This window comes from Schistocerca gregaria, chromosome 9, assembly GCF_023897955.1.
Source record: "Schistocerca gregaria isolate iqSchGreg1 chromosome 9, iqSchGreg1.2, whole genome shotgun sequence".
Taxonomy (NCBI): domain Eukaryota; kingdom Metazoa; phylum Arthropoda; class Insecta; order Orthoptera; family Acrididae; genus Schistocerca; species Schistocerca gregaria.
The window spans coordinates 221,893,410-221,921,266 of NC_064928.1; the positions used below are offsets into that span (position 1 = coordinate 221,893,410).

Genomic DNA, 27,857 nt, shown 5'->3' on the forward strand with positions numbered 1-27,857 from the left:
TAAAAAATACCAGCTACTTTATTAAAATGAAAAGCATAATAAAAGCAGATGTAGAAGACAACAAAAGGTATTGTGCACATTTTCATTACTAAAAGAAAGATTATTACTGTGGTGTTCAGAACATATGATTTTACTGATTGATGATGTGTGACAAAGTAAATTTATGTTTCAACAAAAGTGCAGTAAATTATTGTTACATTGCACTGAAGTACTATCAGTTTAAGAAGTTCTTCACATTAAAAATTACATGGTAACCTCAGTGTAAAAACTCATTTTCAGTCAGTGGTCAATCCTGTGTAAAGATGTTTCTTACAAAAATTACAAACAACACCATCACAGTAGCTATTCAAAATTAATGCTTAGAGCATTTAGTGAAATAAATACTGAGGTCTTACTGCATTTGAGTGTCTGCCCACTATAATTACAAGTCCAATTGCCACCCCCAGTCATTTATAGACAAAAAATGATCCGTATAAGGAGAGAACTGGGTCGGGCATCGCAATCTGAAGGCGTCAGGTCCATGGTCAGTCCTACAAAACTTATCATTCCTTTCACTCCTGGTGTAAAAAATGCTGAGTGCCATTACAGGTCAGAGTCCACTTTAAATAGTAAGCATCGTTTAGCCAATGGCTGGGTGCTCGCACAAACCAGGCAACAGCTTCTCCTCAATCTCCAGTAGGATCACACCTACTAAAGCTTCATGATGCTCAAACCAACCTTTGGGTTGGTGAATCTTTTAATTTTACCTCATGGAGGTAAGTACTCCTTGTAGTGTAATAGCTTTCTCAAACAAAACTTGGAATCGATCTAAGTAAGAACTACTTATGTACCGACAATAAGTGTACAATTTTGAAGACTAATATTCCATGGATATTCCTTCCTTCTTTTCACCTAAAAATTATGTAGTACTGATATTTAAACATGATCATAGATAGTCTTCTGCATTTATGACATCAAACCAACAAGATGGCTTACAAATATCTGCAACAGTGTTAAACATCATGCTTTACAACAAAAAATGCTTTCGTAGGAATCATAAAAGGGAAGTGAGATTAGATCTTAATTTCCCATTAACAACAGGATTATTAATAGACAGAGCAGAAGATTGGATTAGAAAGGAATAACATTTGCAATGTCTTTTCGGAAGGTACCAGTCTGGCATTTACCTAACACAATTTAGGGAATGTAAATCTGGATAGCTCAACAATGTTCCATGGGCAAAAAGGTCAAGAGCAAGATTTGTTACCAGTAGGTTCGAACAACATGCAAGTATTTTGGAGATGATTTGGGAACTCAGATGGGAATCACTGGAGGAAAGACAAATTTAGAGAACTGCTTTTTGAGGCCGAGAATGATGGGAGACTTACAGAGGGTTTCGCCCTCACTATATTTGCAAGTGAAACAGGAAAGGAAATGACTAGTGGTCATACAGGATACCTCCACCATACACACCATATGGTGGCTTACGGAGTGTGTATGTTGATATAACACAAGTTTGGATTGAGGAAGGGCACTAGCCGGTACTTTCCAAAGACACCATCCTGGTGATTGTCATGCTGTTTACGGAAACTATGGAAATCTTAAAACCTAGACAGCCATACAAAGATCAAAGAGAGGGAAAATGGGATGAGTATATATGGTATCACAGCCATCTTCACTACTTAGCAGTAGTAAAGAGACAAGATGTCTGAGCATTACTAATAGAGAGAGTACCACTGTACAACTGTAATAATCTTTTGTGTTTAAGTATCCTTATTGTTAGATGTAGCTGCACTAAGTAATTTCTTGTTTACATCAGAGTAAGATATCAATATTTTGAGCAAACTCAAAATTTTACCTACTTTTCACTTACAAAATTATCACAGTTCATTGTACTAGGTTTCAGTTTCACGTATCTTGCAGTGACACATAACAGCAAAAGAATTAACAACTAATATTTCAACATCTTTATATAAAGGACTTAGAAAAATAAATCTTCATTTAAAATTTCTGTGCTTCAAGCATAAATAAAAGGAATCAGCAGGGCACTGTGAATGTCAGGCATTAGACCACATCCGGATCTGAAAAATAATACGGAACTATCAGTAGAAAAAAAAGGCAGATTCAGTAACTGCAATTTAATCAGCCAACCCAACAGGCATGCATGAACATCAAATGATAAAAAGTACATCTTTTGTATTGTTTCTCACTTCTAGCTTTGAATATAAATTAAATTAATTTGTTCTAAGTTATTAATAAGTTGTAATAATTATCACATACACATGTACATTTTGCGATATTTCATATTGTTACATCAACTGTCGCACACCAGATAATTTTCAAAAAAAGAAAGGAAAAATATTTTTTAACTTAATCTTTTTAGGAGTTCTTTATAGTCTGATCCTAAATTGACAATAGATTATCCATGTTAGCCAATATTAAGTAAGTTTTTGTAACAGGCTTTTTGTACCTTACTTATATGTATGCTCATGTTTTAATGATTTGTATTTTCCAAACTTGACAGACTAATCTCTGTTGAACCTTAGTTTAGTGCAACAAAATATTCCAGTTGTGCAGCTGAATACTGATTTCATACTGGGAGGGAGGGGGGGGGGGGGGGACTAAATTTCAAATCAATCATTCCAGGGCTGTGACTGTTTCATTAAAAAGGCGTTCCTGAGATTTTCAGGTGTTCCTGGCTGAAATTCTAACTTTCTCTGAACCATCTCTTGTTGTAGAGTTCTGTGAGAGCAAGTTTTACTAATTTTCATGGGCACACACAAAATTTGAGATGTCAATCCATTTACTCATTATTTATTCCAAGTTCAGCTAAGATTTACAGTTTCGTTGGGAACTGTATTCTATAGTTCCCAATGGTACTTATTTTTAATTTGACACATGATTTTGGTGAAATTCAAACCATTTTTTGACGGTGGTGTGTATCACCATTGCAGTGATTAAACATTCTGAAAGGTTGTATTTCAAACAGCCACAGAACAGTGTTAAGATGGAAAAAAAATACTCAAGTTGAGCTGAAGCTAGCCCAGGCCCTAATCTAAAGAATCAATCTGCTGTTCCTACTACCAAATTAAAAGAATAACTTGAGAGGTATTCAATTGTATTCTCTAAGTTGGTTCTTTACCTTCATGGAAAATGCTCTGTAATTATTTCAACCTCATAGAGTTAGGCAAGTCTCAAGCAATCCAAAATAAAAAATGCTTTGTATATGTTAAAATGAATTAAAATGTAAACATTGTTGAACATAACATTTTGTAAATTGTAAAGTGACCTATTCAGAACAATAAGAAATATGATGTCTTCAAACTAGATTGTTATAGAGATTGTGTTTTATTGTTGTTGTTGTGTGTTACAACAAACTTGGCCTCTGCCTTGCGATGTAAACATTAATGTGCATGTTGCAAGACAGATAACATGATGTTTGCGTTGCACAGCAAAGGGTACTTTTCAATAACATACTTAAATAGAACATTTCAGAATAATTAGCCATTGCAGTTGGGGAATACAAAATAAGCTGAAATCAACAGTCTAATTATCGATAGTAAATATAGCTGCAGTTCCTGAATCCATGACAGATGACCAACAATGTCAACATAAAATATTTACAGTTTTATCACCATTTCAGTAAGTTATAAGCTCTTGTCACCCGCTGGAAACACCTATATTACCAATGTCCATCACCAGTCCATGTCATGCCGTGTTACATCTACACTGCGTGATAACATTGAACATATGAGAACTCTTTACAAGAATAGCTTCAAGACATTGTCATTGGGATGTAACATCAGTAGCCCTTGACAGAAATTTGAACTGAACACTAATCACGCTATGCTTATTGTCGACTTTTAAGCACAACACTGCAATAAAGTCAGCAAAATTAGAAAAAAAGAAAAATGAAGACCAGATATTCAGTGCTGATCTACAAAACATTAATACTCGTGCACAGTTTCTCTACTTTTTAAAATTGGAAACCCACCTTTGCTTTTATGTTAATGACAAATTCTCACATGCATGTTACAATCTGTAACACTCACAATGAGACAATGGAAAATGGGTCTGGACCTCGACAATCCACCAACAGTAATGGGGATTCCACAGGCTGGGCAGTGCCAGTGGTAACCATGGAAGATTGACAAAGAGATAACAATTCAAAGCACCTCTTTACCTGTCCTTATGTGGCTCCAGAAGTGATTGTTTCTGAAGGAGACACTCAGATTTGTAACAAAATGACCCTGAACATATTCTAATGTCAACATGTAGTCCAACATGTCCTATAGTATGTCAGAACACCAACCAAGTCTTTCCCCTGATTTTTCCAGTTATCTCACTCATTTTCAGCACTTTAGTGGTATCTAGTGCTACATTCTCACGTGGATAGATCAACCAGGGCAATGGAAAATGGTTCTGGACCTCGAAAATCCACCAACAGACTACTTACTGTCAGGAACTGTTTGTGCACTTACCTTTACACCGTGATGAGTGGGAGTGTCTTGGACAGGCAAACTGCTAAATGAAATGCATTGTGTACCTTGCAGTTTGTTACAATACATATTTTTTGTGTCAACTATCATGTTTTCTGCTTCACCACTGGAGTGGAAATGGGGGGAGGGGAGGGGGAAGCAGGCAGCGAAATCACTCACACCACACATTCATCACTTATGTAGATGGACATGTGGAGTAACATTGAGGAGTTAGCTACATACACAATATACGGTCCACAACATTATTTAATTAATGACTAATAATAGTATAATGAAAAAAATCATGAAATGTCTTAAGTTTCAAAACAGTTCACGAAGATGCATTAGTGAAGCAGCCTTCTGACATTTTGAAAAACAGAATGATCTACTAAATGAAAGTAGATTAGACATTTATTGCAATTACCTGAAAGCAATCTGTAAGTATATTTGTGTAGACTACATTTAATTTTAAATTTAAATGATAGTGTATAAACCTGTACATTGAGAAGGCAGATCATGGTATAAAAAAGCAATATATGGAAAATCGGATGGCTGACTATTAGAAGAATATAGGAAATGTAACATGGGAGTGAGAGTGGCATAAAAATAGGAGGGGAGAAAAATGGGCTGAAACAAGGGATTGCACTACCCCTTCTACTTTTCATAATCATCATGGATGAGATAATGAAAGGAGTGTTAGTGTGTATAAGAGATGAAAATATGAAAGCAAAGGTGTACACAGATTCTTTAATGGTGCGGGGAAATGGGAAGTGCTGGGACAGTATGGATTGAAATTTAAAGCCAAGAAGTGTGTAGTGATGGTGAAATGGGAGTAATAACAGATGTAAGTATCAGGCGACAAGTACTGAAAAAAGTGGAAATTTTCAAGTACCAACAGAGGACAGTAGGAGGAATGACAAGGAGATCAGTTAAAGAGGAAGACAAGCCCATGGTTTCCTCCAGAGTATAAGAAGCCTCTTCTGGAACAAGCATGTACCACCAAAAAGCAAACAAGTGTTGTACCAAGCATATTAGGCTCCAATACATATGCATCAGAAACATGGGTAACGAAGAGAAGGCAGGTAACCAAGGTACAGGCTTTTGAGATGAAATGTCAAAGAAGCAGAATAGGACTTACTGGAACAGATAAAGTAAGGAGGAGGCAGTGAGAGAAAGTGTGAAATAAAAGCCTGTGCTAGCAACAACAAATTCTGTGGGGATGTTAAAAGAATGGAAGTTGGCAGGATACAGAGCGGCCCATGAAGTGACAATAGGAGGCAAGAGATTGACAGATTGATCCGGTGGAGTGAAGGAAAGTGAGAATAAGAGAGGAGATGACTAATACAGAGTGGAGAGGGGATGCCTACCTTTCCAAACAGGCCCAGCCAGGGTCTGTAAACTGCACAAAGTGGAGGAGGACAGGAAAGAGAAGATGAAGGTGAAGGTGAAGGAGGTGGTGGTGGTGGTGGTGGTGGTGGTGGTGGTGGCAAAAATCAGCAGTTCACAGAATTTATCTGAGCACCAGATTAAATTTTGTCAGTGGTTGTCTGAGCAAGAAACAGAAATTATATCCAGATAGCTACTAATGAAAGGCTGTTGAAAAGAATTTTTCCCTTCTCACCTTATTCTTCCCCAATGACGTGAACCTACAAACCTTCACAAAATTAATGATATACAATCAGAAACAATTAAATATTGGAAGTAGTTGTGATGGAGGTCGAGAACACTAAAAAAATATTAATATTTTGAGGTTTTCCAGACTAGCTGCTAGCCTGCACGTAACAAATAGCTTGATGGAGGACAATAAAAAATATTTTACCTTCAGCCGATTGAAGCTGCTTTCACATCCACTGCTGGAAGATCATCCACAACTTTGATGGGTGATGGCGGCTTTTCCACCGGTTGCTTTTCTGCCGGCTCCCGATTGCCATCTTTCATGAGGAGTGCAAAACCCGCACTGGTGCCACCGAGACGCGAGTGCATCATGCGCAGGTTATTGTGGTTGCCGGCGTCGTGCGCCTGCTCCTGCATCTTTGTGTGAAGCACGCTGTGGCGTGCGCTCGCCTCATCTAGAGCGCTTCGGCGCAGTGTCATCGAGTGCCTGCACGCATAAAACCACAAAGAGTCGAGTGTAAGCAAACACTACCATAAGGATCGATGTTAAGTAGAATACCATTTAAAGCTGATGAAATAAGTAACAACATATATTTATATAATTGGCCATCACTATGAAATTAAATATACTTATGTTTAGTATTGCCACTGTTTTTCATTTACAGTGAGAATCCAGAATCCAATCATTTAAAAGTAAGGTGTTTACAAGAAAGTAAATTTTTATGTATGGGGTGTTGCTGGTATCATGTATTATAGAGCTACAATAATTGTAGATTCTAACTCTTTAAGGGAATTAATTAGAAAGTGAATCTGTAATATTTGGGCATATAATTAAATTCACCGAATGTTGTTAGTAATAGAAGGCACAACTAGTGAAAATTGTTATACTTAGCAATAGCACTAAGTCATCATACACTCTCTGATTACAATAACTGCTGCATCATAACATTTTTCACATATTCACAGGTTCTGGGACACCATCTACTTTATGGTGACATATGTGTAAGGTTGTTCTGGACACATCAATGGATAGAGCAGTGAACTGCTGGTAGAGGACACCTGCTTATGTTACAAATACTGGTCCCCTTCCGCGGGGTCTATTAAAATTCACATTTGCTCCTGTGTCCACATACTAGCCACGTTTTCTGTTAGCAGTATATATTGTACCAAACTGCAGATGAATCATATAAAGAGGTGGAGAGCAGTCTTGCAATTCACAGGTCCATTTTTTCCTCTTAGTTCTGCATTATATCAATGCCGCAGCATCTTGCAGAAAACATGAGGGCGAATTAAAAAAATATTTGCGCAGAATAGAACATGAACAGTGACTCTTCAGTTAAGAGACAGTGTGTGTAACCACTTTACTGCCTTTGACAGATGTTATTCAAGTCTATTTTTTAAATCTTACAATGTCCTAAAGGCTTCAACTACCAATATGCCGTTATCTGTAATTTAACAGTAACAGATCATACCAAAGTTGATGCACTTTTGATAAGTCTTCAATGAAATGGTGTTCTGAAGCGGCTTACTCCCATAGTACAAAAGTTGTAATTCAAACAGCTATTAACCATCGATAGGTTCTCTGCACAAATGGTACTAAAAATAACACTTTCGAGACATCTAAAGTTTGCCAATGACTTGAAACAGCACATGTTCACAGCACACCTGTTCAAATATAAAAACAAACAGATATTGGTTTCAACTAGAAATAATTAATTCAAAATGACATCTCCCAAGTCCCACTTGTGATGTAATAAGAAACACTGCAGCTCACTGGCGACGCACTCAATGCAGCAAAAATCTGATCTACCTTATTCTGCCAATTACATTTACAATTGCTCCACAATGTGAACTGTGATGTTGGAAAACTAATCCAGATGCATGCCCACATTTGCTTTCACATCCCGTGTGAGGTTGGCTTTATGTTCAGGTGACAGTGTACTTACTATCTGATGGTATTCACAGTTACAATACGAGAGAAGGAAAGTTGCTACTCACCGTATAGTGGAGATGCTGAGCCACAATAGGCACAATACAAAGATTCACATAATCATAGCTTTCGGCCATTAAGGCCTTTGTCAGCAGTAGAGGTGTGGGAGATAACACGCAAAAATACAGGAACTGACACAGGGAGCGTGATCAGTTTGAAGGTATGGGCTTAATTATATCGGCGGGAGTAATCTGGGACATAAGATGCTGCACCAACAATCAGCATGTTCTTAACATCGTCTGTTGCGCACGGCCGAGTCCATTGATACAATGTGGCTCATAAGTAGTGCATGCAGTGCGGTTCGTAAGGAAACAGGAAAGAAAAGAAAGAAGGATGGACATTGAATATAGCGATGCAAAAGAAAGTAGTTACAAAGGTAAACAGCACAGGGTTAGGATTGAAGAAAAGCCGTCAGGCAAAAATCAAACAATGGAAAATCCAGGATGCAATGTAACAATACGACAGAAGGAAAGTTGCTACTCACCACTCACCATATAGTGGAGATGCTGAGCCGCAACAGGCACAATAAAAAGATTCGCACAATCATAGCTTTCAGCCATTAAGGCCTTCGTCAGCAGTAGACAAAAGACTACTTACTGGCCGAAAGCTATGATTGTGTGAATCTTTTTATTGTGCCCATCGCAGCTCAGCATATCTGCTATATGGTGAGTAGCAACATTCCTTCTCTTGTATTGTTACATTCCATCCTGGTATTCACAGTTAATAATATGAGTGAATTGTGAAATTCACAGTCCAAATGATTTCCATATAAACTGTGGATCTCTGGCTAGGGTTCAGGAACGAATTTTATATTCTGGTGAAAAAGCCTATAAAAGGATGCCACCAATGATCATAAGACATGAAATTCGAAATCCCGAAGTATTCTGCCTGATGGCAGCCAGCAGCCGCAAAATTGTATTTCAGTGATCGTTTTATTTCGGTAAATATACAAGGTAACTAGATACAAGGTAGCCTTTAAGGTAAAGCAATCCTCAATCAGAAAATCATTTTAAAAAAAATAATGCTTTTCTACATGTGGTCCTGTTGTACACAGTATGCCGTTGCCTTCCTCCGACTTTTGAACTGACTTACCAAAGTAGCTATAGGAGAACATACAGTTTAACACCGATTCTAAACTATGCCACTCTTCCTGGATCACACGGTAAACTATACATTATGCTGTAAATTAAGAAACTTGTGAGGATCACAAATAAGGAATGACTTCTAGAATTACATAACCATCTACAAATGATGGCACTTTAAGTGTATGACTATTTTTTGAGCTTTAACTGTATTCTTAAGTAATGATAAGTTTCATGAAAACTGATTAACCATTGAGCAGTTTGCTACTTGCATTACTTTGGGAAATGCCAAGTGACACACACACACACACACACACACACACACACACACACACACACACCTTCACTTTGTTTTCCAGGGGGATATGAAGGAGTTTCACAGTTTCTGCACCCCAGCTGAGTGCAACATTACACATACGGTAAAGACTAAATTGCCCATGCATGTTGAAACTTGTCACAATGTACAGTCACAGCTCCAATTTGGGGGTTGTTAGGGGGGAGGGGGTAGCACCCACTCAAACGAACACACAAATACATTAAAAAATACACACAGTTACTTAGGTACAGGAGCACTAGTGTCTCTTCCTCTCTCTCCTCCCCTCCCCTCCCTCCCTGTCGACAGTGTAAATATCAGTGATCAGTGTTAGGAAATGCTTATTTCAGGAGCAAGGAACTGGCTCAATAACCTGATAGCTACAGCTTGCAGAGCAACACCGACAGCAGTTACAGCAAACAGGAAGGCAACCAGCCACGAGTTGGGCAGCCGGCCCAGCTTGCCGATGCCGTAGTATGGCTTGCTGCGGTTCTCATCGTCCCGGCTGCGATCACGGTTCCTGAAGAATGATGGGTCCTTCCATGGGCTGAAACACAAAATAAAGAATGTAAAGCCCAGTTACACAGAGGCATTAGTTTTAACATACCCAAACTTTTACAAGACAGAACTATGTTGCACTTACACTATGCAAGTTGCTTATTAGATGTTAATGATAATCTTTATAAGAATGATGTGCCCTGCAGAGCGGCACTCGAAGATGAGTCATCACAATAAAAGAATTGAAGGGTTGACAATGTCAGAGTTACTTCTGAAGACAATTCCGTAAGAAATAACACATCTAAAATTAATGACAATCCATATCTGCATTTGGAAACTTCTGCTGATGCTCTCAGGATAATATGAAGCCATCCTAAGGAGATCAACTTTACTAAATACAGAGATCTGTAAATACAGAAGCCATCCAAAAAACATAATTTGAAGCTAACAGTGGAAACAGAAAATTTAATATGTGCGATTAGAAAAGTGTATCAAAGTAACTTATAATTTACCTTATAAGTGGTATGACAAACATCTCTAACAACCACAGCAATTGAGGAATTTGGAACACAGCACGGATACTGCAGGGACACGGAACAAAAGTCTCTGTTTTCAAAAAATGCAGACAAGCCTCACCTCCACCACTACAAATATAACTGTCAAAATTTTCATCTCAAGGATGAAAACGGTGCCTCAGTCATCATAAAATGTCAAAACTGAAGTGTACACTGGGGCCACAATATAGGCAGTCATCTACAGAAATAGTTTCGCAGTAATGGTTTTGAGACAGAAGTAAACTAGGCTTATGCCTCTACACTCTGACCACGAGAATTATGTAATACAGAACAATAAAACTCTGAGGGGCAGCTCGTATGCCATAAGCTGACCCAACTACCCTTCCACTAAGAGATATTTCAATAAATGAAACAATGTAGTTAAAAATATCTTCTTGTCTTTTATTTTCTGATATTAGACAGCATTACATCACGAAGATTTGGCAAAAAGAAACCATACCTAAAATCAAAATTGGAGGGAAACATTCAATAATAACAAACTGATTGTGGGGTTTCCAAATGATTTAGCTTTTGACATGGAAGAAGTTTGTGTGCAGATCACCAGTCTCCAAAAAATTGCCTTAAAATAAGATTACAAATATTATCTGAGAAAATTGTGTATAATTAACTCCTCAGAAACATAAAAAATTAACATAGTTCTACAATTTACGAGGAGTGTTCAGTAAGCAATGCAACAAATTTTTTTTCTCGGCCAATTTAAGTTGAAAAAATGCGGAATTTGTTGTGGGACATAATAGAATATGCCAACTTCAGCCCAAGTTACAAGAAATTCTGATAGGTGACAGCGTATACATAGCTTTAAAAAAGGCATCTGTAATGCAGGTGAGTCCCTAGCAGAGAGCTTTCACTCGATTTCTTTTGGCGGATAACCGCAGCATTGCAGACATTCATAGGAGCTCGCAGAAGGTCTGTGGAGACCTGGCACTGAACAAACACACAGTGACTCGGGTGGGGCGTCATTCATCATCACAACAACGTCAGGCAAACCTGTGCAGCCTCCCACGGAGTGGTGTCACACCACCTCTCCTCCGAAGAAAGAGTTCAAAGCTGCACCCTCAGGTGTAAAGTCACAGCTACAGTCTTCTGGGACTCTGAAGGGATTATTCAGTTTGACGTCCTCCCTCATGATAATACAATCGACTTGGAACTGTACTGGTTTACCCTCAGGAAACTGAAACAAACACTTCAGCGTATTCATCTGCCACAAAAATGCTAACGAACTTCTCCTTCCCCATGCTAACACAAGTCTGTGCAGCTGAGAGGAACCCACGAAACTTCACTGGACTGATCTTCCTCATCCACACTATGGCCTGGATCTTGCACCTACTGACTTCCGTCTGTTTGGCCTAACGTGGGAAGAAGCACATGGATAATGGGGAGGTTATTGATGCAGTGAGACATTGGCTTAGATGTCACCTATACAGTGGTACCGTGCGGGCATAGGAGCCCTCCCAGTTAGGTAGCAGAAAGCTGTCGCAGTGAAAGGAGATTATGTTGAAAAATAGTTTTATAGCCAAAAGAGGGGGCATAATATGGCATACTGAAATCCTGAATAAAACCAACCTGCTTTCTGAAAACAAATGTGTTGCATTACTTATTGAATGCCCTTTGTATATCTTGGAAAAGTCGTCAAGCATAGTTTAAGTGAGAAAGAAATGTGGAAAAAGAGAACCAATATAATGAATATAGCTCAATTTCTGTCCTAGTCAACAACAAGGAATGCTTGTCAACGGACAGTATAACCCTACCAAACTGTAACTCTCCTGGAAGCCATTTGTGCTAGCGAAACCCTGATCCAAACAAAATTTGAAAGAACAGGTCATCCTCAAAACTAAAACAATAAGCATCACAATTTGCATACATAAAAAACACCAGGTCAAAGGAGTCTGGAGAATCCTCCACAACTGACCAATGACACAATCACCAGCTCCAAGAAGAAGAAGAAGAAGAAGAAGAGAATCTCCCACTTCTTTCCATTGTTGTGACTGTTAGGAAACAGGATTTTACAATAACTCGTGATGAGAAATCTTAGGACAGTGGATCCAAGAAATTCAGATAGCAGTTGGACATCAAATACCACATGCAGAGAACATAGAGAAATTATTATTCTTTTTCTTAATAACCACAAATTTTCAACAGAAATGATAAATAGAAGGGGTTAAGAGATTTCAGGTGAACTGACAAAATTACAATTGGAAAGAACAAAATGGTGTTGGGCAGATCGCAAGAACCAAAGAGTACAACCTTCAGAGAATAACTGAAAGCGGAATGACACGAGTGGTCTAGTGTGGCCAATAAAGTTAACAAACCCATCATTTATTGCATTAATGGCTCTTTAGAGCCTACAGCAGAAAAACAAAAGAAGTAACTACACTACAAAAGGAGAAACACCACTCTAAAAAATTATAACAAAACACATCACAAAAAGCATGATAAAAAAGGAGATCAATCTGTCACAGCAGAAGAGGGATCTGCTGTAGATGATGTTCCATCATTGCCAGTCTCAAGCTTCGTCTTCCAATGCTGTTGAGTCCATTTCTTTAAGGATTGTTACTACTCCATCTTTCCATAACATTCTTGGATGAACCCTTGGACATTTTCTACCAAGTTGAGAATGGAAGATTTGGTTCAGGAGAGGTCTACCAGCCCTTAGAATGTGGCCAAACCAGTGTAGCCTCTTGTGCCCTAACATTCAGCTAATGTGTGGCTCTCCAAAGCACTGCTACAGGTCTTCTTTCATACTTCATTCTCGTCTATCTTCCACGCTATTGTAGACAGGTCCACAGACCTTTCAGAATACCTTTTTCGCAACAGCAGAATATGCTTCTTCGGTGTTGCTGATGTTGTCCACAGTTCACAACCACATAAACATATCGGTTGTACATGCACAGCTGATTCTTATTCTTCGATGATATCAATTGTGACTTGAATAAATTGTTCAGGCTAAAGAACATGCGATTAGCATTTACAATTTGTTGACACACTTCTTTTGTCACTTCACTTATATTGGTCATTATGAAAGTAAGGTACTTGAATTCTTGAACTCATTCAAAGTTATGCCCACCAACAATGAAAGGAGGGAGAGCCTGACGGTGCAATATGAGATATTTGGTTTTATCGTAATTCACCACTCTCTGCCACTGTGGGGAAACTGGGATGTAATCAGCACATACTTAATAAAGTGGATAGTAAATTAAAGTCAAACAAAACATGAAAACTGCAATTTTGGGGTGTATGCATAATGTGGAACCCAGGGCCAGCATTCAACCAAATAAATGTAGGAAAGCTCCCAAAACAGTACTTGAATTGGCTGATACAACTGGCCTGACACCTGAGGACGAAGCAAGATGTTCCTTGTCCTCCACAACTTGACACTTTGTCAATTTCTTTTGTAACACACTTTGTGTTACAGTCATGTTTATGTTGCATAAACATGCTTACATTAGATTGGTGAGATAGAATAAAAGTCTCCTGGGAATTTGCGACACACACTGCACCCCATGGAGTTGAATCAAGTTCTTTCTGCAACTTGATAAGGGCTGTGTGAGGAAGTGCCGGAGAAAAGATGGAAAGCATTTTTTCGGCAGTGCTCTGGGTGGTTCTTGTAAGCCTTGACAGCAATATAGATTTGAAAGTGGCAGCTTGCCAAAGAAACGGCACAATTTCTTGTGATCAGGCTAACAGACAAACAAACCTAAAGTTAGATAAAAGTGAAACTGTGTCAACATGAGGATTAGTTTGAACACTACAGTGCTCATTCAGGCACAGTTGTACTGAGTAATATGTCATTGTCATCCTCTGACCTTTGAAATGACCTACTGAACCAGTTACAGGGAAACCAACAGCTTAACGTGGACTACAAACTGTGGGGTAACTCCACATTTTTGCATTAACCCTTTGACTAATGTGACGAGTTAACTCGTTATGCCTTACTGTTCCCAAAGGTGCTGCTGACAAGTTTTAAGTGTAGCGCCTCTGTTTGCCTTCAGCACTACTGACAGGTTAACTCAGGTATTCTTGCCAACCTCTGAACACTAATGATCTCAGGTACATGAGTGCTGTTTACAAGTTCAGGTGTACAGTAGAATGTCCACCCCCATGTATCACAAACTACTCATTGTTCTGGAATCTAAGTGGCGTACGGATAATTTATCTGTTGTGAACTCGTTTTCCCGGATGCCACTGCACTTTATCTCTTACAGTTCATCAGAATTGGGATCACAGAGTTTTTACCATCATCTGTTCTACAACAAAAATGACACGTTGTTGTGGCTGCACTGAGGGAGAGTTGGCAGAGATACTCACAGACAGTGCCAGTGAGGGCGAATTATTTGACATTGACAAAGTGACACAATGTATTGACAAGAGTGCCCACACGAAGTACGGCACGACTTTTCTTGTTCTCTACACACTTAAATCATCTGATGGATAGGGCGATTAGCAATCTGCAACTGTTTGCTGATGACACTGTTGTGAACGGGAGAGTGTCAAGTGACTGTATGAGGATACGGGAAGACGTGCGCAGAATTTTTATTTGGTGTGATTAACAGCAGCTTACTGTATATGGAAGGGGAAAACTTAGGTTAATGCAGATGAGTAGGATAAACAATCCTGTAATATTCATATACATTATCAGTGAGATGCTGCTTGACAAAATAGACATAACACTGGAATGCGTAAGTAATGAAGAAGTAGTCAAAAGAATTTGGGAGAAAAATTTGTGGCAATACCTGCCTAGAAGACAGGATCAGTTGATAGGACACATCACCAATTTAGTATTGGAGATAAGTGTGGGAGGTAAAAATTGTTGAGGGACACGGGGGATGAACACAGTATGCAGAGTCAGAAGATGTAATTTGCAGCAGTTATTTGGAGATGATTAGGCTTGAACAGGATAAAGTAGCATGGAAAGCTGCACCAAACCAGTGTTCGGAGTGAAGATAACAACACTGCTGGAAAGCAACATAAAATGGAACGAGCATCTAAGGCCAGTCGTAAAGAAGGCAAGTGGTAGACTTTGGACTTGTGTAATTCTAAGAAGGCGTCGTTTAGGCTGCTTGGAGATGTGCTGTTAGACTTGTTAATGGTGGGCTCAATCAATGTGCAAGTATTACAGAGATACTCTGTGAATGGAAATGGGAATTCCTGGAGAGAAGAGGACATTCATTTGTAAAACACTAATGAGAAAGTTTTGAGAGTCATAATTTGTGACACACTGCAGAACAATCCTATAGCCACCAACATACAACTCACAACAGGCTGTGAAGACAAGTTGCGAGAAATCAGGGCTTGTATGGAAGCACAAATATAGTCATTTTTCCTTTGTTCCATTTGCTAGTGGAACAGGAAAGGGAGTCACTAGCACTAGCATGCGCCATATGTTGACCCTAGTAGTCTATATGTAGAAGCGATAACTTCTCCATATATTCTGAAAACTACTTTCCTAAGCCCTCTATGTTGGCAGGTGCAACACTTCACTACTAAGTTTCAACAAGAGATGTAATTGATAGTTCTTCTGAATCTGAAACTAAGAGCAACTTCTAGAAAGGATTACCAAAATCAGATTAGAGACTACTTAAGAAATATCTATATTTACATCTCTGTAGAATTTGTGACAATGTTCAATACACATAGAAGCTTCAAAGTCAAAAATTAATTTTTACAGCTAAAATAATGTTCATCTCCATCATAACAAATTTTAACAGTGACAAAAGAAAACGTCACAGAAAGTGCTCGAAAAATATTCAGCACAGGGCAAGGAAGGACACGGAGGTAGCCCTGCTCCAGCTCCAAGCAGAAGATCAAACGCTGGCTACTTACTGCAGGTAGGTGCATTAGACAATAACATCATGTCCTCAGCTCGGTATGTTGCAAGCACGTTTACAGCAGCCAAAGGATCACCAAACACTGCCAGAAATGAAAGAAGTGAGAAGTGACTGACAACAATCCTAGGACTAATGTACAAAATCAAACAATGGAAAATCTGGGTCCAGATAACAGCACAAAAAGGTCAGAGGGCATGGGTGTTGCTTGAACGAAGGACACATTGAGGCAGAGTTCTCACCTGTGCAGTTCAAAAGGATTTCAGTGCAAAGGATCGAGATGGCACAAGTTGTGAATCTGTCATTCACATCAAGCACATTGTGTCGGGTGGAATACTCAGCATCTAGCCGGCCCAAATATTTCTCGGCCACAGACTGGCAAATGTGATTGAATTGCTGCAGTCTTAGTTGGCACTAAGTCACAAGAGGGGTTTGCTTTGGCATCCGGATTTGGTACAGCGGTGAGCGAGTGGAGAGACAAGCCGCAACAGTTCTTTTTCTGGACTAGGTGGGAAGAGTAATTTCACTCATGAAGGTCTCAGTGAGACTATTGGTGAGCTGTGCACGGCTCGCTTTTATCCCATTTATTGTTTGTCATCTTCTACTACAGAACAGCCACCTCGTTTTCTTATTCCATTCACTGGCTTCACTAACTTCCTGCAATACTTGCCCCTGAGCGGCAGCAGCAGTGTGTATCGATAAGTGCAATGTTGTACCATCTCTGGAGTGCCCAATAGTATTTCTGGGTCGTCGTGTGTCCGGCAGTCAGTTCGGGAAGGACCAGCAGTGCACTCGGGACACAGCAGCAGTGAAGTCAAGGCCTGAGCGTCGGTGAAGCTCCGACAGCCAGTGCTCACCAACCACTGATGACACATATGAACTGTCTGACTGAGGGATATTGGAGCGGGACGACTGTTGGTCGGTTGTCTCATCGGCCGACGTATATTCGGTCCTTTCACCATTTCCGGGCCTGGAAAGTTTGTCGGTTGGCGTGGAGAAGCGAGGAAGTCTCCGTGGCGGGCGTCTAGTCATCCCCATTGGCATCATCCACGCGCAGTTGGAGTGTGAGGGACTGTTCCCATTTCTATTAGGTTTGTGGCTCACTGATCCCGGACACGAAAGTTGAGTCTTTATTTAATCTACCCCAACTGTTCACACTGTGTCATTTGAATTTTGCTGTGGGCTGTTGGGACATTCCCACGAGCAACAACGATTCTAGCCGCCCTCCTGTGGAGCTAAACTTAGCTTGTTTATTTCTGAATTGAAGTGCACCAACGGGATCTTCTGCCTTGTGTCTGTTAACATTCCAGTTACTTGCCCTGGCCATTGACGATAATTCAGGCAGTATATTGTCCTTGTTGTGTTGCGGCTGTCTAGCACAGCATGTAGTTTGGCAGCTGGATGTGTAATTCCTTGTGGGCGCCAATACCTTCTGCACTGTTCCACTGAACTCCCTGTTGTGTGCTAGTAGATCGGAGCAGAAGTTATCCTGTTGCCTGGTACGTTGACTGTCTCTTGGTTGGGTTGCCATTGGATTGAGAATTGTTGGACCGACTGCCTGTCTCACCTAAGTAAGTGTCAGTGTTTGAATTCTAGGCCGACCCTTGGAAACTTCTGAGCTCCATTTGGTGCACTGCCTGTCTTATTCATCCTTGTTGTTTGTTTATGTATGGCTTCTAGCTGATTTTAAATTAAAAGTTGTTTTGTCCTTAAGGCACGAGATTGAATGGGTAATGTTTGTCAAATGAATAAATTAGTATGTTCAAGTGCAGCTGACAGCCACTCATTTTGGCCCTTTTCCACAAATTAAAGTATCTCTCTTGTCCTGAGGGTATAGCAGGGGATCTCAATTGGCATATTTGGAGAGGGTCTGCTCATGACTATAGGTGCGACAGCCAAAGGTGGCTAGGCTTAAAGGGAGGGAATTCCTGGAGTCGATGGGAGGGCAGCTTTTGAAATGGATGTTTTGTCAGAGGTTGGTAGGTCTCATTTGGAAGGATGTATTGATGTAGCCATCCTATATGCAGAGGATGGCATTGAGGAAGGTGGCTCGTCAGACTGATTAGGACCAGGGCGAGCGAATGAGGGAGAATTTGTGGAGGCTCTGGAGGAACACGTATGGGGTGTCCTCACACTCAGTCCAGGTCGTGAAGATGTCATCAACAAATCTGAATCAGTTGGGAGGGTTTGCGGTTCAGAGTAGTTGGGAAGGATTCCACTAAGTGGTCCACAAATATATTAGCACAGGACTATGTGACCACTGCTGTACCACGGATTTCTCTGTAGATCCTGCTTTCAAAGGAGAAGTCATTGTGGATGAGGATATAGTTGGCCATGGTAGCCAGGATGGAGTCAGTCAGGCACTGACAAAGGCAATGTGGAAAGGCCACAGGTACTGGAGATGTTAGAGTAGAAGGTGATTGCAATAACAGTGACAAGCAAGAAGCTGGACAGTAAAGGAACAGGAACTGCAGTGGGTCGGTACAGAAAATAGTTGGTGTTTTTACACAGTATATATGCTGAAGGTGCTGGTTCACAAGGGCAGATATTATCTACATCTACATGACTACTCTGCAATTCACATTTAAGTGCTTGGCAGAGGGTTCATCGAACCACAATCATACTATCTCTCTACCATTCCCGAACAGCGCGCGGGAAAACAAACACCTAAACCTTTCTGTTCGAGCTCTGATTTCTCTTATTTTATTTTGATGATCATTCCTACCTATGCAGGTTGGGCCCAACAAAATATTTTCACATTCGGAAGAGAAAGTTGGTGACTGAAATTTCGTAAATAGATCTCGCCGCGACAAAAAACGTCTTTGCTGTAATGACTTCCATCCCAACTCCCATATAATATCTGACACACTCTCTCAAAATGAGCTGCCCTTTTTTGCACCCTTTCGATGTCCTCCGTCAGTCCCACCTGGTAAGGATCCCACACCGCGCAGCAAAATTATAACAGAGGACAAACGAGTGTAGTGTAAGCTGTCTCTTTAGTGGACTTGTTGCATCTTCTAAGTGTCGTGCCAATGAAACGCAACTTTTGGCTCGCCTTCCCCACAATATTATCTATGCGGTCTTTCCAACTGAAACTGTTCGTAATTTTAACACCAAGGTACTTAGTTGAATTGACAGCCTTGAGAATTGTACTATTTATCGAGTAATCGAATTCCAACGGATTTCTTTTGGAACTCATGTGGATCACCTCACACTTTTCGTTATTTAGCATCAACTGCCACCTGACACACCATACAGCAATCTTTTCTAAATCGCTTTGCAACTGATACTGGTCTTTGGATGACCTTACTAGACGGTAAATTACAGCAGCATCTGCGAACAACCTAAGAGAACTGCTCAGATTGTCACCCATGTCATTTATATAGATCAGGAACAGCAGAGGTCCCAGGACACTTCCCTGGGGAACACCTGATATCACTTCAGTTTTACCCGGTGATTTGCCGTCTATTACTACGAACTGCGACCTTCCTGACAGGAAATCACGAATCCAGTTGCACAACTGAGACGACACCCCATAGGCCCGCAGCTTGATTAGAAGTTGCTTGTGAGGAATGGTGTCTAAAGCTTTCCGGAAATCTAGAAAGGCGGAATCAACTTGAGATCCCCTGTCGATAGCAGCCATTACTTCATGCGAATAAAGAGCTAGTTGCGTTGCACAAGAATGATGTTTTCTGAAACCATGCTGATTACGTATCAATAGATCGTTCCCATCAAGATGATTCATAATGTTTGAATACAGTCTGTAGTTCGATGGATTACTCCTACTGCCCTTCTTGTACACTGGTGCGACCTGCGCAATTTTCCAATCTGCAGGTATAGATCTATCGGTAAGCGAGCGGTTGTATATGATTGCTAAGTAGGGAGCTATTGTATCAGCGTAATCTGAAAGGAACCTAATTGGTATACAATCTGGACCTGAAGGCTTGCCCGTATCAAGCGATTTGAGTTGTTTCGCAACCACTGAGGTATCTACTTCTAAGAAACTCATGCTAGCAGCTTTTCGTGTTTCAAATTCTGGAATATTCCATTCGTCTTCCCTGGTGAAGGAATTTCGGAAAACTGTGTTCAATAACTCCGCTTTAGCAGCACAGTCGTTGGTAACAGTACCATCAGCACTGCGCAGCGAAGGTATTGACTGCATCTTGCCGCTTGTGTACTTTACATACGACCAGAATTTCTTCGGATTTTCTACCAAATTTCGAGACAATGTTTCGTTGTGGAACCTATTAAAGGCATCTCGCATTGAAGTCTGTGCCAAATTTCACGCGTCAGTAAATTTTAGCCAATCTTCAGGATTTCGAGTTCTTCTGAACTTCGCATGTTTTTTCCGTTGCCTCAGCAACAGCATTCGAACCTGTTTTGTGTACCACGGGGGATCCGTTCCATCTCTTACCAATTTATGAGGTATGAATATCTCCATTGCTGTTGCTACTATATCTTTGAATTTGAGCCACATCTCGTCTACATTTGCATAGTCAGTTCGGAAGGAATGGAGATTGTCTCTTAGGAAGGCTTCTAATGACACTTTATCCACTTTTTTAAATAAAATTATTTTGCGTTTGTTTCTGGTGGATTTGGAAGAAACGGTATTGAGCCTAGCTACAACGACCTTGTGATCACTAATCCCTGTATCAGTCATGATGTTCTCTATCGGCTCTGGATTGTTTGTGGCTAAGAGGTCAAGTGTGTTTCCACAACCATTTACAATTCGCATGGGTTTATGGACTAACCGCTCGAAATAATTTTCGGAGAAAGCAATTAGGACAAACTCGGAAGATGTTTTCTGCCTACCACCAGTTTTGAACAAGTATTTTTGCCAACATATCGAGGGAAGGTTGAAGTCCCCACCAACTATAACTGTATGAGTGGGGTATTTATTTGTTACGAGACTCAAATATTCTCTGAACTGTTCAGCAACTACATCATCGGAGTCTGGGAGTCAGAAGAAGGATCCAATTATTAACTTAGTTCAGCTGTTAAGTAAAACCTCCACCCACACCAATTCGCACGGAGTATCTACTTCGACTTCACTACAAGATACACCACTACTGACAGACACAAACACTCCACCACCAATTCTGCCTAATCTGTCTTTCCTGAACACCATCTGAGACTTCGTAAAAATTTCTGCAGAACTTATTTCAGGCTTTAGCCACCTTTCTGAACCTACAACGATTTCAGCTTCTGTGCTTTCTATTAGCTCAGGGACTTTCCCAGCACAACTACAACAATTTACAACTACAATTCCGACTGTTCCTTGACCCAAGCACGTCCTGCATTTGCCATGCACCCTTTGAGATTGCAGCCCACCCCATACTTTCCCGAAGCCTTCTAACATAAAAAACCGCCCAGTCCACGCCACACAGCCTCCGCTACCCGTGTAGCCGCCAGCTGAGTGTAGTGAACTCCTGACCTATTCAGCGGAACCCAAAACCCCACCACCCTATGGCGCAAGTCAAGGAATCTGCAGCCAACATGGTTGCAAAACCGTCTCAGCCTCTGATTTAGACCCTCAACCTGGCTCTGCACCAAAGGTCCGCAGTCGGTTCTGTCGACGATGCTGCAGATGGTGAGCTCGCCTTCACCTCGTAAGCAAGACCGGCAGCCTTTACCAAATCAGATAGCCACTGGAATCCAGAGAGAATTCCCTCAGATCCAAAGCGACACACGTCATTAGTGCCGACATGTGACACCACCTGCAGCTGGCTGCACCCTGTGCTCTTCATGACATCCAGAAGGACCCTTTCCACATCAGGAATGACTCCACCTGGAATGCACACTGGACTTCTTCCCCTCCTTAGCCGCCATATCCCTAAGGGGCTCCATTACGTGCCTAACATTGGAGCTCCCAACTACCAATAAGCCCACCCTCTGTGGTTGCCCGGACCTTGAAGGGGTATAGTAAACAGTCACAACGGGAGTCCTGAGTGGTTTGGTTTATGTAATACAGGCAACATGTAGAGGGTACGACTGTGGGGAGTGGTGGGGATGAGGAGGGAGACAGACTTAAGGGGAGCAGTTCTGGGATGGATCTAGGGATTTGTGGAAGGACTGGGGATCCTACTGGATTTCTGGCCTGTGGTGACTGCTAAAGCGATTTCCTGTTGTGCTTGGCAGTTATAAATCTGTTGTTTGATGGAATCACAGTCAATTATTTCTAATAATACATGAGAATTCTGTAATGAATTGAAAGCTCCTATCCTTAATTACAGGAGTGGCCAAGTGCTCTATCTTGTGGAATCGTGAGGATACATGTAAGTTACCACTGCAAGATACAACAATGAAGAAATTCAGCACTGACTAAAGAGACTAAGTTATAATCAGCATTAGTGCAGTACTTACTCCTGCTGGATGTCATTCTCGTATACATTGGGGCCACCAGTGGGGTGTGGTGATGGGTGAGCAACCTGCAAGCTGAGGTCATACTCCCGCCTCTTGTCTGGACGACTCAAGATGCTGTACGCTTCATTCAGTTTTACAAACTCATTGTGGGTGTCTGGGTTATTTTTGTTGATGTCTGGATGAAACTGCAACAATTTGTGAAATCAATAAGGAAACAGAAAATATGACGAAACTCATGAACTGAGGAGCTGCGTTGACTGCAGCATAGTGGGCATAACCAGCTTAAGCAGGCTGTCAATGCTTGTATCATTTCAACTGTCACTGGGACAGGCAGGGCATGAACCAGAGAGATGCCAAGAGGGCAGGGAATTGATACCAGTAAAGCGAGAGCAGCAGGGTGAGCATATGATTTCACCATGTCTTATGGCAGCCAAAGTGACAGTAATGGCTTGTTATGATAAAGGATTCATCAGCTTAGTACAAGGAAAGATGTAAGTCAAATATATACACAAATTTCTCTCCTGTGCCAATCTCTTCTTCTCATAGTAGCTCCTGCACCCAGTGTCCTGAATTATTTGTTGGATACAGTCCAGTCTCTCTCTTCCCGTACCACTTTTACCCTTTGCAGCTTCCTTTACTACCATGGAACTTATTCGTTGATGTCGTGGCAAATGTTATATCATGCTGTCCTCCTCCTCCTCAATGTTTTCCACATGTTCCTCTCTTTGCCGCTTCTGTGGAGAACCTCCTCATTCCTTATTTTATCAGTTCACTTAACTTTCAACACCCTTCTGTAGGAACACACCTCGAACACTTCAAGTTCTGTAAATTTCCTGGTTTCCCTACACTCCACCATTCACTTCCACACAATTTTAGGCTCCAAATATAAACTCTCACAAATTTCTTCCTCAAATTAAGGCCAATGTTTGATACAAGTAAACTTATTTTATCCAGGAATGCCCTCTTTGCCTGCACTAGTCTATTTTTTATATCCTTGTTTTGTCTGTCACCCAATATTTTGCTTCTGAGGCAGAACTCCTTCACTTCATTCTGGTGTTAATTTTATTACTAATGTCATTTCTGCTACTCCTCATCACTTTCACATCTCTTTGGATACTTTTAGTCCTTATTGTGTGCTCAGCAGACAGTTCATTTCATTTGGTATGCTCTGCAATTCTTCCTCTCGTCCACTGATGACAATGCCGTCAGCGAATCTTATCATTGATATCCTTTCGACCTGGATTTTAATCACACTTCTGAACTGCTCGTTTATTTCCAACACTTCTTCAATGTACAGATGGAGCAGTAGGGACCAAAGACTACCTCCACATCTTGTATCCTTTCTAATCTTCCATGTCCTTCTTCAACTAACAATTATTTTTCCCTCTTGTGTATTACCCATCCTTCCATATATCTTACTCCTATGTTTCTCAGAATTTCAAATATTCTTGCACCACTTTACACTGTTGAACACTTTTTCTAGGTGAGTAAATTGTATGAATGTTTCTTGATTTTTTATCAAATCTCGCTTTCATTACCAAGTGCAATGTCAGAACTGTCTCTCTTGTGCTTTTACTATACCTAAAGCCGAAACTATCATCATGTAAGAGATCCTCAGTTTTCTTTTTGATTCTTCTGTATACCAGAATAGCATAAACCTGCACCTCTCAAATTGGAGATAAGCAACTTAATAAATGCACTACCTCATCTGGTTCTATCTTGCAAACAATTCTCTCTTGCCTGCACATATTTAGAACAAGTTAGCTTAATAAAATAAAAAATAAAATCTTCCTTGCATTGTGCTTCACAGAGTTGATAGAGGACTTTGTTATGTATGCCACCAAAAACTGCTGAAAACTTTATTAGGCTGCAAATTGTTGTGACAATTGAAGACCTCAGTGCACAAAAGGGATAACTCTCATTTCACATATCCGACATTGAACACAGATGATGGTCTCATTAATGTGACTGGACCACTATGTTCAGTGCAAAATAGGAATATCTCCAGTATTCATCCCTTTCTTCTACCGAAGTGAGAAAGAGATTAGATTCCATAGCTTATGGAAGCTGGTTTGTGTTATGGAAAAAAATGGAGTTATCCCTTTCTGCACTAAGGTCTTCAATCTCTGGCAGACTTTAATGGTTAAAATGGTACATACCATGTGTCTATTATTTTAAAATGTGCAACATACCTAGTTAAGCAAGTAAGCCTTGTGTTTGGTAAGATAATTATGTACCTAAGAACTAAGTGCACATAAGAAAAATAATTCCATACGGGGCACTGGCTGTGATGATAGAACCTTATGGTTATAACACACTTATGAGACTCCCTTTGCCAATATCTGCCATATGCTCCTTCCATTTCAATGACAATCAATATTCGCCCCTAAAATTTGTGTGTACGTTACACAGACTATAGATTTATCATTTGTGTTGAATGTTACAGAATTGCCTTCTTTCTTTAAGCCAAAGTTCATTCTATTTATTCAAAGTTAATTTATTACATAGTGCCCAATAGTAAATGTCCTGAATTCTCAGATGCAACAGAATGCTAATGAACTTTGATCACTGACCATTAAGAATAGACACACCGACATACATACAGCAGCACATAATATCAGTAGGCCACTACTTACAAACAGTGAAACAACTTCACAGTTATAGTTTCGCATGGGTTTGATATAATTACTAATTCCAGAAGCTTTATGTTAGTAACAGTGGGAGGCAAGTAAATTCTGAGTCAATAAGAAACGTAATAAAATATCCTTTCAGAGTTCATACTATGTCCTTGCCGACTGTTATAAAAAGGTTCTTTTCTCTTTCTCTCTCTCTCTTTCTCTTTTCCTGTCCATGAATCAGACTTAATTATGATTCACAATTACTCATTTAGGCTTACTGTATTTATAAAAATTAGCCTACCTATGTTATCAGTGCTGTTTTGACTGCTGCATTACAATTCTCATTTTGGTATTTTTAGATTTAATGTACTTACATAGTTTAAATCTTGTAAAGAAAATTGCTTACTGATGTAGTACGAGGACTGTGCATATACGTATGTCTGGGGAATACCTTTAATAGGGACACATCGAGACAGACAGGACAAAACAGCATTGCAAATTGGGGAAAGATGTGCCAATCTATGCAGCAATATTGCCACACAAGTTCACTGAACCCCATGTAAATCCTAGTTGTGCAATGTAAAGACTTTGTGTGTTTTTTTTTATTTCCTGGTGACTTCTTTTCAGATGCACAAACTGAGACTTAAAACATTTTTCAATGATGGTCTCTACTTAGGATTGGAATAGAGTGAAGTTACTTCACAGTCATAAATATTTCCACAAATGATTAGTGGGTTTACTGGTACTGAAAGTTGAAAATTTAATCTTTCTACCATTAACACTGTGAATGAATAAGATGAAAGTTTGAAACACTGGGGACGCACTTCCATGTAATCGAATTTGTAATTATTGACCACTGTGCCTACAGTTAGTTGCTCACCAGTATGAGTTTACACTCTTGTTTTGTATAAACAAACAGTAATATGGAAGATTAATTCATCTCATTTTGTCTGAAGTCAGTTCAACCACACTCCAACATTTCTATATTTTAATTCTGGCTTCAGTGAAACAAATAAATTCAAGAAAAATGTGGCAACATATGGTCATCTTGAGTCAACTGAGCTAACCTATACTGGAAGTCTGCTTCATCATATGATGTAAGAATGATGTGACATGTGAAGCTGACCAAGCACAAAAACGAAGAAAACAGAACACTGATAATAATGTTTCTGTATCCACATTATTCCTGGAAATTAGGGTGTAGTGAAACATTGCTCTTCAGCATAGGCTGAGGTCTACGTTACACTGAAAATGACAGTTTCAGTGCTAACTGGCTAAGCAGTCTCAAAACTTTCGACAGTCAGCAAACCATAGTTAAACACAATGCACATGCACCATTCCACTTGTCTGAAAAGATGAATGTACAAAAGTAAGAAAAAGAATAACTTGAGTGCATAACTATCGAAACAGAACTGTTATTGTCAAGTTTCCTAAGTTAATAAGAAATCCATTGACCTTGAACGAAGTTTAGACATCATAATAATAATGCCTGAAATGCAATGTAGGTGTTTTTCATGTCTGTATATCTTTTACACTTCAAGCAGCTTTCTACACTATATCACACCACTCTGTAGTTTTTGGAAAATATATAAAATTTCAGTTTCCGTGTAGCACAGACATAGTGAAATTTATGCACAAAGAAACTGCACCTCCAGCTATAATGAAGAATGAAAAAAAGAGGAGGAACATATGGTGCGTTTATGTGAAACAGTTGTAACAATACATGTATATTCGTGTCTAGCCAGCATACAAACTCTGCTGTTAATTATAAAACTGAAAGCTCCATGAAGCTTCTACCACAAGAAATGAAATAACACGATTACAAGTATCGAAATTTTCATAACATTGTTCAGGCGATTACTCACCTTCTTCGATAATTTAATAAATGCCTCCTTGATGTCCTTATTTGAACTATTTCGTGCTATTTTCAGAACTTCGTAATGGGTTTTCTGTAAATACCTGAAAAGGTGAATGTACGGATGTAAGACAAGAATAACTTGATTACATAACTATCAAACTCTATCTGGCGCGTTACCTTGACGAGTGGAAATTTCGGAGTGCAGCATTGCATAGATGACAAGCAAACGAAGCAAAACTGGAATTTTGCATCGTTATATTTAATGTTTCGAAGAAGGCTAAGGCATCCGTCCTATGCCTGAAACATCTGCGCAATCACTTTTATCATTATCGCGTTTAGAGAGCTGGCTCAAACGGTCACACTTGTCCTTTGCAGAAAAGCGCATAGGCTTTTACAGCACAACTGTCACTTACGTATTTATTTGCTTCACATTGTTTTTATTTACGTCACTTCACGCACTTCTGCTGTCAACCCCTTCACCACAGTCAAGTCAAATAACGTAATCCATAGATGCTGCCACACTCGGGCAGAGTTCATTCACGCTCCCAACTACTATTATGCGCTACCAACTGCTAACAGCTTCGCATTCCGCACATATAATTAGCGAGTGGGAGTGTCGTAAATGCGTCTGCTAGCAAAGTTACTAGCAGTAGGAGAATTCAAACAT

At 40.0% G+C, this 27,857-nt stretch overlaps 1 protein-coding gene across 2 annotated transcripts; it reads right to left on the bottom strand.

Moving 5' to 3' along the window:
* Nucleotides 1–27,761, bottom strand: LOC126291797 (dnaJ-like protein 60). Of its 2 annotated transcripts, XM_049985493.1 has the most exons (7): nucleotides 27,604–27,713; nucleotides 27,368–27,496; nucleotides 27,198–27,291; nucleotides 22,715–22,899; nucleotides 9,830–10,003; nucleotides 6,277–6,558; nucleotides 1–2,060 (listed from the first exon to the last, which is right to left on the bottom strand). In XM_049985493.1, exons 2-6 carry the CDS (start codon nucleotides 27,439–27,441, stop codon nucleotides 6,279–6,281), a joined length of 807 nt encoding a protein of 268 aa, XP_049841450.1. In that variant the 5' UTR covers nucleotides 27,442–27,496; nucleotides 27,604–27,713; the 3' UTR covers nucleotides 1–2,060; nucleotides 6,277–6,278. The 2 variants fall into 2 exon arrangements, with proteins under 2 accessions (XP_049841450.1, XP_049841449.1); XM_049985492.1 differs by having other exon boundaries at nucleotides 27,368–27,761.
* Between the last annotated feature and the right edge of the window lie 96 nt (nucleotides 27,762–27,857).

Excerpts from the sequence above, each read along its gene's own strand:
- LOC126291797 (XM_049985492.1), bottom strand. The coding sequence starts at position 27,441 with ATGCAAAATTCCAGTTTTGCTTCGTTTGCTTGTCATCTATGCAATGCT. Across the intron at positions 22,900-27,197 it reads TTATTAAATTATCGAAGAAG|TTTCATCCAGACATCAACAA; the intron begins GTGAGTAATCGC and ends AAATTGTTGCAG. Across the intron at positions 10,004-22,714 it reads GAGAATGACATCCAGCAGGA|CCCATGGAAGGACCCATCAT; the intron begins GTAAGTACTGCA and ends TTTGTGTTTCAG.